Source organism: Ornithorhynchus anatinus, chromosome X5 (assembly GCF_004115215.2).
Source record: "Ornithorhynchus anatinus isolate Pmale09 chromosome X5, mOrnAna1.pri.v4, whole genome shotgun sequence".
In the NCBI taxonomy this organism is placed as follows: Eukaryota; Metazoa; Chordata; class Mammalia; order Monotremata; family Ornithorhynchidae; genus Ornithorhynchus; species Ornithorhynchus anatinus.
In genome coordinates, this window is record NC_041753.1 from 4,765,310 (window position 1) to 4,783,035 (window position 17,726).

A 17,726-nucleotide genomic window follows, 5' to 3' on the forward strand; every position below is an offset into this window, starting at 1 on the left:
GACCCCCTAACCCCCTGCCGCGTTCGAGGATCCCTCCCTCCACCCTTCGCGTTTCTTATCGATGAATAAATTATTTTTTCCAAAAGGGGAAGATGAATATTTATTGAGGGGAAAGGGCGAGGCGGACACCCATCCCGCGAGACGGGGAGCGTCGAGTCCTCCGTTTTTCATTCCGGGGGGAGGAGGGATGGGGCGGGACGGGGGAACGCCGCCGGCCACGTCCTTAGGAGCCGCGCTCGTCCGGGCCGGCCCGCGTCTGGCTGGCTGGGCGAGGAGCTATCCGCAGGCCTGGGTTCAATCTCGGAAAGACTGCGCGCGTGGGGGCGGAGGTGGGTGTCTGGATCCTAAAATAAATTTCCAAGTGCACTTAATGTGAAACCGGAACCAGATCTTTTCTCCTGCCCCTTTCCTTCTCGGGCCGGGGACGGGGACGTGGGGGAATCTTTAGATTTTTTTTTCTCTCTCCCCCCTTTCCCCCACTGCCGTTTTCCTTTTAGGATCGCGCCTTCTCGTTTCCCCCCGCCTCCCATTTTAAAGTACTTTCAAAAACCGTTCCTCGCCTCACCCCCGGTGTGTCGTATGAGAATTCACTTGTATCTTAGCTTTCGTCGGCTTCGGTTTTGGAAGGCACGACCTTTTTTTTTAAAAAAAAAAAAGAATAGATTTAAAGTGTGGCTAAGCCGGGGGAGGGGGCGAGGTCAGGTCCCGTGGCGGACGTTTGGGTCTCCCCCCGGCCTTCGCCCCCTACGCCGGCCCCAGAATCGCTAATAAAGAACAGAAAACAAAGTAGCCTCCGCCTGACAGATTTAAATCCAGAGGCAGGGGGCTGGATGAAATGACCTCTCAGCTCCACCTCATTCGACAAGTTGAGAGACTGCCACGGGAAGGCAGACCCCCACCCCGTTCCCCCGACCGGGAAGCCCTAGTTTGAGGGAGAAAGAGAGCGGACCCCCGTAGAGACCCCGCTCCCCCAGAGGCAGGCGTTCTGGGAGAAGAAACGGGGGGCGACCGGACGGCCCGGAGGCGGGGGGATGGACGACGTTACCTCGGCACCCGGTTGACCCAACGGCTCCGGAGCCCGTGCGGCCAACCGGGCGGGTAGGGGAGAGTTGGGGGTCGAGGGGAGGGGGTTTCGCGTCAGGGTCCGTCTGTCCCTGCACCTGTGGCCTCACGGAGAAGGGGACGATTTGCGGGGCGGGGGCCGGGATGGGGGGGGGGGGGCCTGTCTGTGGCTCTGGGCCTTTTATTTCTCTCCGAAAAGTGGAGCTCTGCGGGTCGGGGCTCTAAAAATAGATGGGGAGCGGGGGTGGGGGGAGCGGGCCGGGCCGTCTGGGGTGGACTGAGTCATAAAGCCGCAGGGAGCCCCCTCCCCCCCCCCCCCCCAGACCTGGGCCCTGGGACAGCCCGCTTCTGCCAAGGGGAGTGGGGGCTGCCAGTCTATTTTTCTCCGTCTCCGTCTCCGTCCTTGACGAGGGACAGGGGAGAGAACGAAGGCGTCGAGGCGGTGACCTACATTCCGAGGCCGGGAAGCTCGCCGCCGCTACCCGACGCAAAAATTGTTGAGTAAAATACCTCCGTCCCCCCGCCACCCCCACCCCCCCACCCCCACCCCGCCCCTCTCCGGGTTTGAGCGGGGTGGGGGGCGCCGGGGCCGGGGGCCGGCCGGGGTCGGCTGGGCCGGGGCCTGAGCAGCGGCACCTTCTCCCGCTTGTTTTTTTCCGATGTTTCTGCAGGAGACTCGGCCTGTGACTCACCGGCCTCCTCCCTCCATCCCTCCCTCTTCCCCCCACTATTTTGTTTTCCTTCCTCCTCCTCCCTCTCCTCCTCCTCTTTCTCCTTCTTCCTCCTCTCCCCTCCTCCTCCCTCTCCTTCCCTCTTCCCCTCCTCCCTCTCCCAACTCCTCTCTCTTCCTCCTTCTCCTCCCCCCATACTGCAGGCTGCAGACGTTGCGGTGGAAAGTCAGGGGTCGGGGGTAGCTTGGAACAAAGCATCTCAAATCCCCTCGATCTCCCCAACTTTTTCAACTGAATTTCTCTCGGGGCCCGGGTTGAGCCGCAGAGCTACGCGGAGCGGGGAGATTGGAGCCTGGAGACGGAGAAAGGTCATTCGGTCCACGCCCCTGCCCCCAGAGTGACGTCGAGAGGGGAGCGCGGAGGACGAGGAAGGTCATGGGGTCCATCCCCCCGCCTCCAGGCCTGCCCCGGCAGGACTTTCCGACCCCTGGACGACGACGTCGGCTTCTCCGGAGGCAGCACCGGGAGAAGCCGTCGGAGGGGCCGGAGGCGGGGTGGGGAGAGGAAGGGGTCTCCGGCCTCTCAGTCTTCTGGACCCGCGGAAACTCGACCCCCTCACCCCCCACCCCACCCTCCGCCTCCCCTGCCCCCTTCCCTCGGTGGTCTCCAGGCTGGAATCGGTCAGCCTGGGCCAGTCTGAGAGGAGCCGCCCACCTCCGGATGGACGGACGTGACGGACGGACGGGTGGCGGACGGGACGGCGAGCGCCACTTGGTTCCCTGTCTTGGGTGCTATGTGGCGGGTGCCCGGGGGGGGGGAGGGCTTTTAATACGTTAAAAATGTACACTGTATCTCATCTGCGTGTTCATTTCATGGCCAACGGTCCAGTCGGTCAATGGTATTTATTGAGCGCTTACTGTGTGCAGAGCCCTGGGCTAAGCACTTGGGAGAGGACAGTAGAATGCTGCAACAGGCACATTCCCTGCCCACGGAGAGCTGCCAGTCTAGAGGACCCTCTCCCCCTGCCCCCCGGGGCCCCTAAGGCCAAGGTGGGGATGGGGACAGTGGGGGAGGGGGCGGGAGCCCGGCCCCCCGCCCCCCACCTGGGCCCTCCCCACCCATCATCAATCATTCAGCAGCAGCAGCAGCAGCAGCAGGGAGATTGGGTATCACTGGGGGGGGCGGGGGGGTGCCCGTGCAGGGCTGGGCCCCGGGGATCCGATGCCCAACCACTTCAACAGGCCTCGGGCCTCACCGGGGGTGGGGAGAAGGAGGGAAAGAGGAGAAGGAAAAGGACGAGGAGGAGAGAAAGGGGGAGAAGAGGAGGGTGAGAACAGAAGGGGAAGAGGAGAAAAGGGGGAAGAGGAGGAGGAGAGGAGGAAGAAGAAAGGGGAGGAGAGGAAGAGGGGGAGGAGGAGAAGGAGGAGGAGGAGGAGAGGAAGAAGAAGGGGAAAGAGGAGGAGAAGAGAAAGGGGAGGAGAAGAAGAGGGGGAGGATGAGGAGAGGAGGAAGAAGAATGGGGAAGAGGAGGAGGAGAGGAAGAGGGGACGAGGAGGAAAAACAGAGGGAAGAGAAGGAGGAGAGAAACGGGGGAAGAAGGGGAGGACGAGGAGACAAAGAGGGGGAGGGAGAGGAGAAGACTAAGAAAGCGGGGGGGGGGGAGGCTCAGTCGCCCCCCCCAACTCACCCCGAGGCCCGGACCCCGGAGGACCCCTCCCCTCCCCTCCCCTCCCTCCGGCTGCCCCACCGGGCTGGGGGAAAGAAGGGGGAAAGGAGGGGAGGGGCGGCAGCTCCACAAGTAGACTCCAGTTTTTCCTGCCCAACTTTGCCCCCGATGGGGAGGAGGGAGGAGCCAGGACCGGCCGGGAGGGGAGGGGAGGGAGGACGGCGGGGAGGAGGGGAGGGGTCCCGGCCCCAACCCCCCGAAACGGGCGGTTCTCCTTTAAGGGTCCGGGAGGGAGGGATGGAGGGGGGCAGGGTCGGCTCCGACTTTCCGCCTATCGCTCGGCCGCCGCGGCCCCCCGGGCGGCCTCCTCCGGGCGGCCCCCCATCCTCCCCGCCGCCGCCACAGCCCCCCCCCTCCCAGAGCTCCCCCTTCCCTCCCCCTGCCCCGCCAAGATCCCCAGGCCCCGGGAGCCCCCCGGCCCCCCCGGCCCCCCGGCCCCGCGCCCCCACGGATGGAGGCCAAGCATGTGGGGAGGCTGGAAGGTCTTCAACCTCCCGATCGAGGCCGAGGCCGGGGTGAGGACGGGGCGGGGGGCGGGGGGCGGGGGGCTCCCCCGTCCTCCTTCCACCTCCCTCCGGTTCTCTCCGTCCGTCTCTCTCTTCTCCCTCTCCATCTCTGGGGTGTCTCGGCCCCGCCCCTCCTTGGCGATGTTGGGGGGGGGGTGTCTCTCGCCCTTTCATCTCCCTCGATCTCCGAGTCTCTCACCGTCTCTGACCCTCCTCTGTCTCCACCTCCCATCTCCCTCTGCCTTTGGAGGTCTCCGCGCTGTCGGTCCCTACAAGATGCTGCCCCTCCGGGCCTCTCCTCCCCCGTGGCCCTCCTGTCTCTGTCTCTGACTGTCTCTGTCTCGTTAACCATTAACCGGCCCCACCCCAACTCTCCCCCCGCACCCCTTCCCTCCCCGAACCCCGCTTTCCTCCACCCCCACCCCCTTGTAGGGCGCCCGCCTCGCTCCGCGGTGCGGGACGGGCCTGGTCGACCCTCTCCCCCGGCTGGGGCCCCGGGTCGGAGTGGGCAGGGGAATACGGGGGGGCTGGAGGGGATGGGGAAGGGGCTGGGGGGGGGGCCGGGGAGGGGCAAGGAGAGGCCTTGGCCGTTCACACCCACTCCGGCCCCAGGCACGCCGGCCAAAGTCCACCTCGAGGAGCCGGATGGCCGACAGACCGCGCCCCCCGAATCTACGCTTCCTCCCAGGTGAACCCTCCGGGGATCCCCTCCCCACAGCCCCCCGTCCCCTCCGGGACCCTCGCTGCTCTCTCGACCGCCCCCCGAGAAGCTCCCACCCGGTGACCTCCCGCTCCCCTCAGTCTCCCGCGGGGCTCCCCGGCTTCGTCCCCGATCCCCCTCCGGGCCCGGGCCGGGAGGGCCGGGGCGCGGTGGGGCCGTGGGGTCACGGGTCCCCTCCCCCTTGCCCGCCGCCCAGGAGAGCGAGTCCTGGCCTGGGCCCCCGCCGTGAGAAGGCGGGCAGAGCCGGAGCTGCCCGGGACCCTGATCTGCACCAACCTGCGGGTGGCATTTCGACCCCGCGGGGAGGCCTCCGGTGGGGCGCAGGTGAGAGGGAGGGGGCGAGAGGGGGAGGGGGACATGGGGGGGGGGTCCCATCTCTCTGCCCCCATCCCCCCCACTCAGCCCAGCACCACCGGCCACCCCTCGCAGGACGCCCCTCTGAACGGCAACTATGATTGGGCTCTGACCAATATCAGGCAGCTGGTGGCAGGTGAGTGACCTTTGACCTCCCCGACCCCTCCGGCTCCCGGGAATCGGGTGGGAGGGGTGGGGACGGGGAGGTTCTGACGCCCCCCCCGCCGCCCCCCGCCCGCCCCCAGCCTGGAGCGGCCCGACCCGCCCCCAGCCCCTGCGGCCCGGGGTCCCCCCGCGCTCCGTCCCCGAGGAGCTCCTCGTCCTCGGACGAGATTTCCGCCAGCTGCGCGTCGGCTTCGGGGACGGCGGACCGGACGCCGGGGCCTCCCAGGTGAGACCCCCCGCTCCCCCCAAACCGCTCCCCCCCGGCTGGCTCCCCTCGGCCCCTTCCATCCTCCCCACGTCGCGTCCCCTTGGTCTCCCTTCCGTTCATTCATTCGATGGTATTTATTGAGCCCCTCCCGTGTGCCGAGCACCGTACTGAGCGCTTGGAAGAGTACAGCAGCCCCCCCGCGTCGCGTCCCTCGGTCCTTTCCATTTTGTCCCTTTGGCCCCTCCCACCCTCACGGCATTCATTCATTCGTTCAATAGTATTCATGGAGCGCTTACTATGTGCAGAGCACTGGACTAAGCGCTTGGAATGGACAATTCAGTCATTCAGTAGTATTTATCGAGCGCTCACTATACTAAGCGCTTGGAATGGACGATTCGGCAACACGTAGAGACAATCCCCGCCCATCGACGGGGCTTACGGTCTAATCGGGGACGGACAAAAGCGGGACGACTCAATCGCGATCATACCTCATTGATAAAATAAATAGGGTAATGAAATAAATAGGGCATTGCCTCGGTTCCTTCCACAGCCCCCCCCACCGCACTGTTTCTCCTTGGTCCCCCCCCCACCCGGCTCTGGTCACCGATTCTCCCCCCTCTCCCCCGACCTGGGAGAGGGTCCACCCCGCAGGTGACCACGGCCATAGTCCGGGCATGGCAGCAGAGCAGCCAAGCCGGCCGTTACGAGGAAACCCAGCTGAGCGGCTGCGGTGAGTGGGTGGAGGTTGGGGGGTCCCGAGCGGTCGGCGGGGGGGGGGGGGGGTCCTCTCTAGCCGTCGAGGAGAAGGGGGCACGTCCTGACCGGCGGTCTGTGTCCCAGGCCGGGGTCTGGGCCCCGGGGAGCCCCCCGTCCCGCTGTGGGAGACGCCCCAGGACTGGGAGGCCGGACTGCAGAGGCAAGGGGCCGGCGGCTGGAGGGTCAGCCTGGCCAACCAGAGGTTCGACGTGGCCGCCAGGTGACCGTTTCTCCCAGCGTCTCCTTCCCCCGCCCCCGGGGCAGCGGGGACCCCGTAACACTATGAAAGCAGTCTAGCGGTTCGTATTTCGGGCGGCCGGAGATATTCATTCATTCGGTCGATGGGTGCAGGGCGCCGTACCGAGCGATCGTAATAACGGTATCCGATGAGCGCTCACTGAGTGCCAAGCGCCGGTCTAAGCGCCGGGGTAGATGCGGGGTCATCGGGTGGTCCCCCGTGGGGGTCGCGGTCTTCATCCCCATTTGACGGATGAGGGAACCGAGGCCCAGAGCAGGGAAGTGACTTGGCCGAGGTCACACGATTGGATTAGAACCCAGGTCCTTCTGACCCCCCCGGGGCCCGGGCTCTACCCGCTAGGCCACGCTGCTTCTCTGCACTGCATTTAAGTGGTTGGGGGAGTTCAATAGAGTTAGGTAGAGAAGCAGCGTGGCTCAGTGGAAAGAGCCCGGGCTTGGGAGTCAGAGGAGGTGGGTTCCAATGCCGCCTCGGCCACTAGTCTGCTCTGTGACCTGAGGCAAGTCACTTCCCTTCTCTGGGCCTCAGTTCCCTCATCTGTAAAGTGGGGATTAAAAGCGGGAGCCCCACGTGGGACGACCCGATTACCCCGTGTCTACCCCGGCGCTTAGACGGTGCTTGGCGCGTAGTAAGCGCTTAGCAAATACCATCATCGTCGTTATTATTATTATCATTAGACCCCCCCCCCCCGCCCCCATACCCCCGCCCTCCGGGCACTGACGGTTTCCGTTCCCCCCTTCCCTCCGTCGCCGGTGGTCGTCGTCGCGGCCCGCGGGCCCCGCAGCCTCTCCCCGTATTTCTGGGTGCCCAGCCGGACCCTGGACAGCGAGATCCGCAGGGCTTTCGGTCACTTCCAACAGAGCCGCGGACCGGTCAGTGGAGGGCCGGGGAGCAGGCGGACAACGGCCGGGGGACGCGAGGACCTGGGATGGGAGGGAGCGGGGGAAGGGGACGGGCTCGGCGGGCCGGGGGTGGGCGGCTCTCCGGAGGCCGAGCCTCCTTTGACCCCTGACCCCGTGACCTCCCCAACCCCGTCCCAGCGGCTCTCCTGGCACCACCGGGGGGGCGGCGACCTTCTCCGAGCCGGTGGCTTCCACCCAGCCAGCGACCCTGAGACCCAGGACGTCAGGTGAGGTGGGGGACGGGGAGGGGGGAACGGGCCGGCCGGGGGCGGGCTGACCCCCCCGCCCTCCCCCACCTCCCCCCCCCGGCTCTCCCCCGGCAGGGCGGCGGAGTCGCTGCTCCTGGCCGGACACTCGGAGTGCGTGCTGGTGGACACGGCCGAGGAGCTGCCCAGCCTCGCCGACATCCAGCTCTCCCACACGCGCCTGGCCTCTCTGTGCCTGTCCGGTCAGCGCCGACCCCCGACCCCCTCCGAAGCGCGGGCCGCCCTGCCGACCCCCGTAGTCTGCCGGGCCCCCCCCCCCCGGGCCGAGTCGGTCCCGTGGTCCCCCGGGGGCTCCGTCTCCAAGGCGATGGGATGCTTTTTTTTTTTTCCCCGGTGGTATTTGTTAAGCGCTTACTACCTGCCGGGCACTGTGCTGACCGCTGGTTTAGAGTCGAGCTGATCAGTCCCCGTCCCACATCAATCAATCAACCCCATTTCTTCGGCGCTTACTAGGCGCAGAGCATTGTGTCGGTATTAAAGTCTGCCTCCCCCTCTAGACCGTAAGCTCGTTGCGGGCAGGGCACGTGTCCGCTGTTCTCTGGGACTCTCCCAGGCGCTCAGTACGGCGCTCTGCGCACGGTAAGCGCTCAGTAAATACGACTGATCGACCGCCGGACTTTTGGGGGGTGGAGAGGGCGGAGAGCAAATCTCCGAAGGTCACAGGTCTGAGGGCGGGTCTCCCCTGCCCCCCGCGTCCTGCTGGGCCCTCGCCCCTCATCCCACCCCCCCTTCCTGGTTCCATGGTAACCACCCCGCCTTCCCGCCCCCCACCGCCCCACCCCCCCAGATGCCCCGCCTGCCCAGGACAAGTGGCTGTCGGCCCTGGAGGGGACCCGCTGGCTCGAGCACGTCAGGTGACCCCCAGCGGCCCCATCCCGGCCCCGTTCCCTTCGGACGCGGTTCCCTCCGGACCCCGCGGGATCCCCCGCCCTCCTCCACCCCTTCACCGCGGTCTCAGTGGAGCGCGTACTCCGGGCTCGGCACCGCGCTAAGCGCCGGGCCCGGCAGAATGCGCTCGCTCCCCGCCCCGCGTGGGGCTCGTCGTAGTCCGAGGAGGAGAGGGAGAGAGTCGATGGGGTCTTTCCTTCCCATTTTGCAGATGAGGCAACTGAGGCCCGGAAAACGGTAAGCGACTCGCCCCAGGCCGCGCCGCGGGCAAGTAGCCGAGCCGGGATTAGAACCCGGCTGCCGTGACTCCCGGGCTCGTGCTCTGTCCCCTAGGCCAAGCTGCTTCGGTGACCTCTGCCCTCCCCTCTTCCTCCCCCGGCCCCCAGTCGGAGGTGCCGGTCGCTCTGGTTTCTGATCCTCAGTGGCCCGGGTGGTCCCTGTGACTCTACCCAGAAGCAGCGTGGCCTCATGGCTGCAGCCCGGGCCCGGGAGTCAGAGGGTCCTGGGTTCTGATCCCCGCTCCGCCGCCTGTCTGCCCCTGGCCTTGGGCAAGTCCCTTCACTTCCCCGGGCCTCAGTTCCCCCATCCGTCAAATGGGGCGGAAGACGGCGAGCCCCGTGTGGGACGGGGACTGGGTCCGAACCCGATCAGGCTGGATCTCCCCCAGCGCTTAGACCGGTGCCTGGCACGTAGTAAGCGCTTACCAAGTCAGTCATTATTACCGATGCTCGTCGCGCATTGCCTCTGACCCCCGCCCCCCGCCCCGGCCCGTCCCCTCTCCGAGCCGGGCGGCCACGGGGGCCTCTGACCTCCCGGCGGCCCCGCGCCCTCTGACTTCCGCCCCTCAGGTCCTGCCTGAGGAAGGCCAGTGACATCTCCGTCCTCGTCACCACCCGCCGCCTCTCCGTCGTCCTCCAGGGTGAGGTGGGCCCCGGCCTCCCCGGCCTCCCCCCGGCCTCCGCATCCCTCCCCCAGGTCACCCCGACCCTCCCCCTGCCTCCGCGCCCCACCCAAGGTGCAAGACCTCCAGGGAAGGAGATCGCCCAACCCCGCCTCAGCCCGCCGAGGAAGTCTAACCTCGCTCCGGCCCGCTGCGGCCTCGGCCCCACCTCCCCCTTCAGCGCCCTGGGCGAGGAGGGGGCAGCCCCCGCTCCCAGCCCTGCAGACGTTGGAGGGGGGAGAGTCGAAAAGCCCCACCTCTCCAGTAGGCCAATAAACGAAGCGCTTGCCGCCCCTGTAGACCGGACGCTCCTCGTGGGCAGGGAATACGGCTACCGACTGCGCCGGGTCGGGCTCTCCCCGGCGCTCACCACAGTGCTCTGCACAGAGTGAGCGCCCAACAGATACCCTCGGTGACGGTGTGCCGACCACCGGACTTAGTGCCGGTCTCGGCGCGGTGCTCTGCGCACACCCGATCGATAACCGTATCTCTTGAGCGCTTACTGGGCGCGCTCCCTCCCCGCGGCCTGATCTCTCTCTGCGCCGGAGAAGGGGTGGATAAATTAGGGTTTTTTCCGTTCGTCTCTTCTCCCCCCCCGCGCCGTCACCCCTCCCGGTCCCCTTCCCCCCTTTCCCTCCCCTCCCACCGTCTCTGCTCTACCCTCCGCCGTTCCCCCCCCCCCCCGTCTCCCCCCAACCCCGGGGGTCTCCTCTCCCCTCCCCAGAGCCGGGCGATCGAGACCTGAACTGCCTGGTGTCCTCGCTGGTGCAGCTGCTGTCGGAGCCGGAGGCCCGGACGCTGGGCGGCATCCAGAGCCTCGTCCAGCGCGAGTGGGTGGCGGCCGGGCATCCCTTCCGCACCCGGCTGGACCCCCTGGGCTCGGGGCGTCGGGGGCGGCCCGGGGACCAGGTGAGCGCCCAAGGGACCGGGGGAAAGACCGCCCGTCTGGGAGTCGGGAGACCTGGGTTCTAAATCCACTCGTCGGCCGGGGGACCGTGGGCAGGTCACCTCGCTCCTCGGGGCCTCAGTTTCCTCACCTGTAAGATTTGGGGGGGGGGGGGGCGGTCCGTGCCGGTCCTCCCTCCTTTGACCGGGAGCCCCATCGTGGGGGACGATGACGCGTCCAACCCCGTTACCTGGGCCCGCCCCAGCGCTTAGTATCGTGCTTGGCATCTTCGGTGGTACTTACTGAGCACTGGATCGATAATAATCCATTATGAATAATAATAATATTGTTGGTATTTGTTAAGCACTTACTATGTGCGGATCAGACTGTAATCCCATCAATGGGCAGGGATCGTCTCTATCTGTTGCCGAATTGTACGTTCCAAACGCTTAGTCCGGTGCTCTGCCCATAGTAAGCGCTCAATAAATACTCTTCGTCCCCATTTGACAGATGAGGTCACTGAGGCCCAGAGAAGTTAAATGACTGGCCCACAGTCACCCAGCTGACAAGCGGCAGAGCCGGGATTCGAACCCCTGACCTCCGACTCCCAAGCCCGTGCTCTTTCCGCTGAGCCACGCCGCTTCTCTGGATTAAGAGCGGGGAGAGTCCGATACACAGAGTTAGCCAGTCGATCGTACTTATTGAGCGCTTACTATGTGCAGAGCGCCGTACCGAGCGCTCGGGAGACCCCGACACAATAGTAAACGGACGCATTCCCCGCCCACAGCGAGCGTAGAGTCCAGCGCTTAACAAATATCCCCGTCGTTCATTCATTCACTCATTCAATCGAATTTATTGAGTGCTGCCTGTGGACCACTGTAGTAAGCGCTCGGGCGGGTACGGTCCAACATCACGAGAAGCGGCGTGGCACAGTGGGTAGAGCACGGGCCCAGGAGCCAGAGGGTCACGGGTTCCAATCCCGGCTCCGCCACTCGACCGCTGTGTGACCTTCGGCGAGTCACTTCCCTTCTCTGGGCCTCAGTGACCTCGTCTGTAAAATGGGGATTGAGACCGGGGGTCCCCTCGTGGGGCAGCTCTCTTTGCTTGCATCCACCCCAGCGCTTAGTACAGTGGCCGGCACGTAGTAAGCGATTAAATACCATCATAATAATAATAGTGATAATACGGTGTGCGGCACACGGTAAGCGCTGAAAAGATACCATCAAGGCCAGTCTCAACTTCTCTGTGCCTCAGTGACCTCGTCTGTAAAATGGGGATTAAAACTGTGAGCCTCACGTGGGACGAGCTGATCATCTTGGGTCCCCCGGCGCTTAGAACAGTGCTTTGTACATAGTAGACACTTAACAAATACCATTTATTTATTTATTTATTTATTTATTAATTATCATCACTCTTAATAGCGTTTCCTGTCCACGGCGAGCTCCCAGTCTAGAGCTTAGCAAATATCCCCATCGCTGAGTCTCATGCGTTCATTCAGTCGGTTGTATTTATTGAACGCTTCCTGTGTCCACTGTACCGAACGCTGGGGAGAGGCCAAGAGACAGCGCGGCTCAGTGGAAAGAGCCCGGGCTTGGGACTCAGAGGCCGTGGGTTCGAATCCCTACTCCGCCACGCGTCAGCTGGGCAAGTCACTCCGCTTCTCTGGGCCTCAGTTCCCTCGCCTGTAAAATGGGGGTGAAGACCGGGAGCCCCACCGTGGGGCCACCCGATGACCCCGTCTCTACCCCGGCGCTTAGAACGGTGCTGGGCACATAGTAAGCGCTTCACCGACGCCATCGTTACTATTATTAACGAACAGACACGTTCCCTGCCCGCGGTGAGCTGCCGGTCTAGAGTTTGGGGGGGGGGAGGGGGGTCCGTGCCCCGCCCCCCGACCCGGCCCCCGTTTCCGCCCCCTCCACGCCAGGCCCCGGTGTTCCTGCTGTTCCTGGACTGCGCGTGGCAGGTCCTGGCCCAGTTCCCGGGGCAGTGCGAGTTCTCGGAGAGCTTCCTGCTGGCCCTCCACGACGCCGTCCGCCTGCCCGACTCCTCCACCTTCCTCCACGACTCCGCCTGGGAGCGAGGCCGGGGAGCTCGGGGGGCCGCCGGGGGGCCCGGGGCCCAGGTCAGGACCCGACCCCCCAGGGATGAACCTCAGAACCCGGGGCGGGGGCTGGACGCCCCCCCCACCCCCATCCCTCACCCCCTCCCCGCACCCCCAAACGGGGATGAGCCTGGCGGAGTGGACGGAGCCCAGGGGTCCGAAGATCATGGGTTCTACGCCTGGCTCTGCTGGGTGACCTCGGGGAAGTCACTTCACTTCTCTGGGCCCCAGAGGCCTCATCTGGAAAATGGGGATGAAGACCGGGAGCCCCACGGGGGACGGGGACTGGGTCCAACTGTATCCGCCTCCAGTGCTTAGTACAGTGCTAGGCACATAGTAAGCGCTTAACAAATACCATTATTATTATTATTACTATTATTATTATTATTCTTCTCTCCCTTCTGGTACCCATCTCTCCCCACCCCCCCCAAAACAGAGATGAGCCTCAGGGCTGGGACAGGGGCCGAGGGAGAGACCCTAACCCTCTCCCCTTCTCCTCCCCCATCTCCCCCCCAACCAGAGATGAGCCTCAGGGCTGGAAGCAGGGGGCAGGGGCGAGACCCTATCCCTCTCTTCCCCGCCCCCACTTCCCCGCCCCCCCCAAACAGAGAGGAGCCTCAGGGCCGGGGCAGGGGGCGCGGGGAGACCCTGACCCTAACCCTCTCCCCCTCCCCTTCCCCGTCTCTCCCCCCACAGAGAAACAGAGGAGTCTCGGGGCCGGAAGCAGGGGCAGGGGGAAGACCCCAACCCTCTTCCCAAACCCCCCCCCCCGAACAGAGAGGATCCTCAGGGAGGGGGCGGGGGGCCACCCTAACCCTCTCCCCTTCCCCATCTCTCCCCCCGGCCCCCCCCCCCCAGAACAGAGATGAGCCTCGGGGCTGGGGCGGGGGGGAGACCCCGACCCTAACCCTCTCTCCTTCCCCTCCCCCAAACAGAGATGAGCCTCGGGGCTGGGGCAGGGGGCGGGGGGGAGACCCTAACCCTGCCCCCCCCGCCCCCCAAAGAGAGGTGGGGCGGGGCAGACCCTCCCCCAGGGGTTGGCGTTGAGGGGAGAGCTCCGCTCCCCGGCTCTGCTTCGTGCCCGCAGGTGTACACGACCCCGACCCCGACCCCGACCCCGACCCCGCGGACCGTCTGGGACTGGGGGCTGCGGTGCTCGGGCCAGCAGAGGGCGCGCTTCCGAAACCCCTGCTACGCCCCGGATCCTCCTCCTCCGGGGAGGCCTCCGGGACCCTCCCGGGACAAGGTGGGATTTCCCGGGGGGCGCCGAAGGCGGGAGGGGGGGGGCCCTTCCCTCCACCTCCTCCGGACCCCAGCCCTCCCCCTGCCCTCCCCCCATCTCTCCGCAGTCTAACCCCGATCCCTCTCGCTGCAGGCCCAACCCTGACCCGTTCCCAGGGGTCCCGGGAGCCAGGTGTAGTGGGCGGGGGGGATGGAGGGCCGGGGGGGGGGGGGTCCTGGTCCAACGTGGCTCAGTGGCAAGAGCCCGGGCTGGGGAGTCCGAGGTCCTGGGTTCTAATCCCGCCTCTTGTCGGCTGGGTGACTTGGGGCCAGGCGCTTCACTCCCCTGGGCCTCAGTGACCTCATCTGGAAAATAGGGACGAAGAGGGTGAGCCCCACGGGGGACAACCTTCATTCATTCATTCGATAGTATTTATTGAGCGCTTACTGTGTGCGGAGCACTGGACTGAGCGCTTGGAATGGACAATTCGGCAACAGATAGAGACCCTCCCTGCCCGGTGACGGGCTCACGGTCTGATCCGGGGAGAGGATACAACCTGATGACCTTGTGTCCCTCTCAGCGCTTAGAACAGTGCTCGGCACCTAGTAAGTGCTTAATAAATGCCATCGTTATTAATAGTGTTGGTATTTGTTAAGCACTTCCTAGGTGCCGAGCACTGTTCTAAGCGCTGGGGGAGATACGGGGTCATCAGGTCGTCCCAGGTGAGGCTCCCAGTCTTCATCCCCATTTTCCAGATGAGGGAACTGAGGCCCAGAGAAGTGAAGTGACTCGCCCACAGTCACCCAGCTGACAAGTGACAGAGCCGGGATTCGAACCCATGACCCCTGACTCCCAAGCCCGGGCTCTTTCCACTGAGCCAAGCTTTTATTATTACTATTATTATTATTACTAATAATCCTAACCCCCTCCCCAGCCGGGCCCCGGGGCCGTTGGCGTGTGGCTGTTGTCTCGGGGGTCGCTGAGCCCCCTGGCCCGCCTCTGCCCCTGGCGCCCCCGCCCGGACCCCGCCCCCGGTCCCCCGGACCCCGGACCCCCGGACCCCCAAGGCCTCGCCCGGCCCCCGGCCCCGGGCCCCCTCCGCCCCGCGCTCCTGGGACCCCTCGTCCGCCTCTGGAAGCGATGCTACCTGCGAGGCGGGGACCAGGACCAGGTGAGCCGGGGGGATGGTGGGGGGCTGCAGGGGGGCAGGAGGTGGGCAGGAGGAAGGCCCTGAGAAGGGGATGGGATGGTGGGGGGCCGCAAGGGGGCAAGAGGAGAGAGGGGAGGGGGACAGGAGGAAGGGCCTGAGAGGGGGATGGTGGGGGGCTGCAAGGGGACGAGACGGGAGGGGGGCAGGAGGAAGGGCTGGAGAAGGGGATGGTGGGGGCCTGCAAGGGGACAGGAGGAGAGGGGACAAGGGGGACCTGCGGTGGCCCTGAGAAGGGGAGGGTGGGGGGCTGCAGGGGAGCAGGAGGAGGGTGGTGGTGGGGTAGGTAGATTGGAGGTGGGAGGCCCGAGAGGGAGATGGTGGGGGGCTGCAGGGGAACAGGGGGAAGGTGGGGAGGGGGTAAGTGGACAGGAGGTGGGGGGCCCGAGAGGGAGATGGTGGGGGGGGGGGGGTGCAGGGGGGGTGCAGGGGACAGGAGGAGGGGAGAGGGAGTAGGTGGACGGGAGGAGGGGCCTGAAAAGGGGATGGTGGGGGGCTGCAGGGGGGACGGGAGGAGGGTGGTGAGGGGGTAGGTGGACGGGAGCAAGGGTCTGAGAGGGAGAAGGTTGGGGGCATCACGGGGACAGGAGGAGGGTGGTGAGGGGGTAGGTGGGCCTGGGGGGGTGCCTGGGAAGGGGATGGTGGGGGGCTGCGGGGGGACAGGTGGAGGGTGGGGAAGGGGTACGTGATCTAGTTGTGGGGGGGGCTGGGGAGGCAGGGGTGAGTGTGGGGGTGCCATAGTGCCTTGGGGTGAAGATGCCAAAGTCCAGTCCTAAAGCAGGGTCCCCCCCGACCCTTCTTTCCCCATCGCCCCCCGCCCCCCCCCCCCCCCCGCAGCCAGGGCTCTCGGGCCTTACCGTGTCCGGCCTCTCGGAGGAACTGCGCTCCCTCCAGCAGCTGCTGACCCACAGACCGTCCGGGCCGCCCCCCGACTCCGGGACCCTCGACCCGGACGCCTCGCTTTCCCCGTCCCGCTGAGCGCCCTCCACCTCCCCGACCCCGGCCCCCAAAGACCGGCTCTGTTTGGAGGGAGTTACCTCCCTGTGGATAAAAAAAAGTGGGGAGAGAACAGATGGAGACCCCCTCCCCCAAATCCCCTCCCCCCAGGACGACTCTAGGAGGATCGGGTTTGGGGGGGAGGGAAGGGATGCTGGTTTCCATGGCAACGAGACCTTCCTCCCTCTCCTCCCATCCCCCGGATTCTGGTCTCTCACTCCCTCCGGCCTTGCGGCGACGAGTGTGGGAGGAAGTGTTGTATCCACCAAGAGGGGGGAATCGAATCCAGGATTTTCTACCACCGGGAGGCTGATTCTGGGTCTGCGGAAAGGAGAGAGATGGGGAAGGGATGGGCTGGGAGGAGGGGATCCAGGAAATTCGGGGGAGCTGATCCCCACCCGTGCGTCTTCTCTCCCGGTGCTCAGTACCGTGCTCTGCCCACCGTACTAATAGATACTTAATAAATACGATTACTACTCCTTCCCAAGGCGGGTGGAGAGAGATAGCGGGTGAAGAGGGGGGCCCCCGACATCCCCCAACTGCCATTTCGGCATTTCCACACCACCCAAGTCCTCCCACGCCCCATGCAGCACTTATGTCCGTATCTTTATTGGCCCTTCCTTCCTCCTACCTGTAATTTATTTGAGTGTCCGTCTCCCTCTCTGGATGACAAGCTCCTCGAGGACAGGGATCTTGTTTTCTAACTGCGTTTTACTTCTCCAAGCACTTGAGAAGATGCTCTGCTCAGTGGGGGTGCTCAATAAATACTATTGAATGATGGCTTGACTGATGTGGTGGAAGTTTGGGGTGGGGAGGGGAAGAAGGGGATGCTAGACAACTGAGAAAGAGCCCGTTGTCGGGTAGGGATTGTCTCCATTTGTTGTCCAAGTGGACTATTCCAAGCGCTTAGTACAGTGGTCTGCACCCAGTAAGCGCTCAACAGATGTCACAATTATTACAGTCCAAAGGGAGAGACAGACGTGAATAGAAAGAAAGAAATGACAGCCATGGACATGAGTGCTGTGGGGCAGGGAGGTGGAGAAGCAGCGTGGCCTAGGGGCAAGAGCCCGGGCTTGGGAGTCAGGAGGACCTGGGTTCTAATCCCGCCTCCGCCACTTGTCTGCTGTGTGACCTTGGGCAAGTCACTTCACTTCTCTGGGCCTCTGTTATCTCATCTGGAAAATGGGGATGAAGACGGTGAGCCCCACGTGGGACAACCTGATGACCTTGTAGCTACCCCGGTGCTTATAACACTGATTAGCACATAGTCAGCGCTTAACAAGTGACATAGTTATTGTTATTACTATGCCTAAAGAGAGCGAGCCTTGTGTTCATTCATTCAATTGTATTTATTGAGCGCTTACTGTGCGCTGAACACTGTACTGAGCTCTTGGAAAGTACAAAAGCAGTGTCGCTCAGTGGAAAGAGCCCGGGCTTGGGAGTCAGAGGTCACGGGTTCTAATCCCGCTCCGTCACCTGTCAGCTGTGTGACTTTGGGCAAGTCACTTCACTTCTCGGTGCCTCGGTTCCCTCGTCTTTAAAATGGGGATTAAGGCTGTGAGCCCCACGTGGGACAACCCGATTACCTGTCTGTGAGCCCCACGTGGGACAACTTGATTATCTACCCCAGCGCTTAGAACAGTGCTCAGCACCTAGTAAGCGCTTAGCAAATATCAACATTATTATTATTATTACAGTTCATTCATTCAATTGTACTTATTGAGCGCCTACTGTGTGCAGAGCACTTTACGAACTGCTTGGAAAGTACAATTCAGCCATAAATAGAGAAAATCCCTCCCACAGCAGGCTGACAGTCTAGAAGGGGGAGACAGACAGCAAAACAAAACAAGTGGTCAGGCATCAATACCATCAAAATAGAATCATAGATAC

At 64.4% G+C, this 17,726-nt stretch overlaps 1 protein-coding gene across 1 annotated transcript; it reads left to right on the forward strand.

Moving 5' to 3' along the window:
* Nucleotides 1-4,575: 4,575 nt before the first annotated feature.
* On the forward strand, nucleotides 4,576-16,496 carry MTMR11 (myotubularin related protein 11). The gene is made up of 17 exons (XM_029055522.2): nucleotides 4,576-4,653; nucleotides 4,883-5,010; nucleotides 5,116-5,176; nucleotides 5,286-5,431; nucleotides 6,065-6,143; nucleotides 6,254-6,389; nucleotides 7,210-7,297; nucleotides 7,466-7,554; nucleotides 7,651-7,775; nucleotides 8,381-8,447; nucleotides 9,330-9,400; nucleotides 10,146-10,330; nucleotides 12,235-12,519; nucleotides 13,499-13,657; nucleotides 14,568-14,667; nucleotides 14,737-14,804; nucleotides 15,678-16,496. The coding sequence occupies exons 1-17, from the start codon at nucleotides 4,611-4,613 to the stop codon at nucleotides 15,816-15,818; spliced, it is 1,971 nt and encodes a 656-aa protein (XP_028911355.1). The 5' UTR covers nucleotides 4,576-4,610; the 3' UTR covers nucleotides 15,819-16,496.
* Nucleotides 16,497-17,726: the final 1,230 nt, after the last annotated feature.

Coding starts and splice junctions, on each gene's coding strand:
- MTMR11 (XM_029055522.2), top strand. CDS start 4,611: ATGGCCGACAGACCGCGCCCCCCGAATCTACGCTTCCTCCCAG. Junction 6,144..6,253: donor AACCCAGCTGAGCGGCTGCG/GTGAGTGGGTGG, acceptor TCTGTGTCCCAG/GCCGGGGTCTGGGCCCCGGG. Junction 6,390..7,209: donor AGGTTCGACGTGGCCGCCAG/GTGACCGTTTCT, acceptor CGGGCCCCGCAG/CCTCTCCCCGTATTTCTGGG.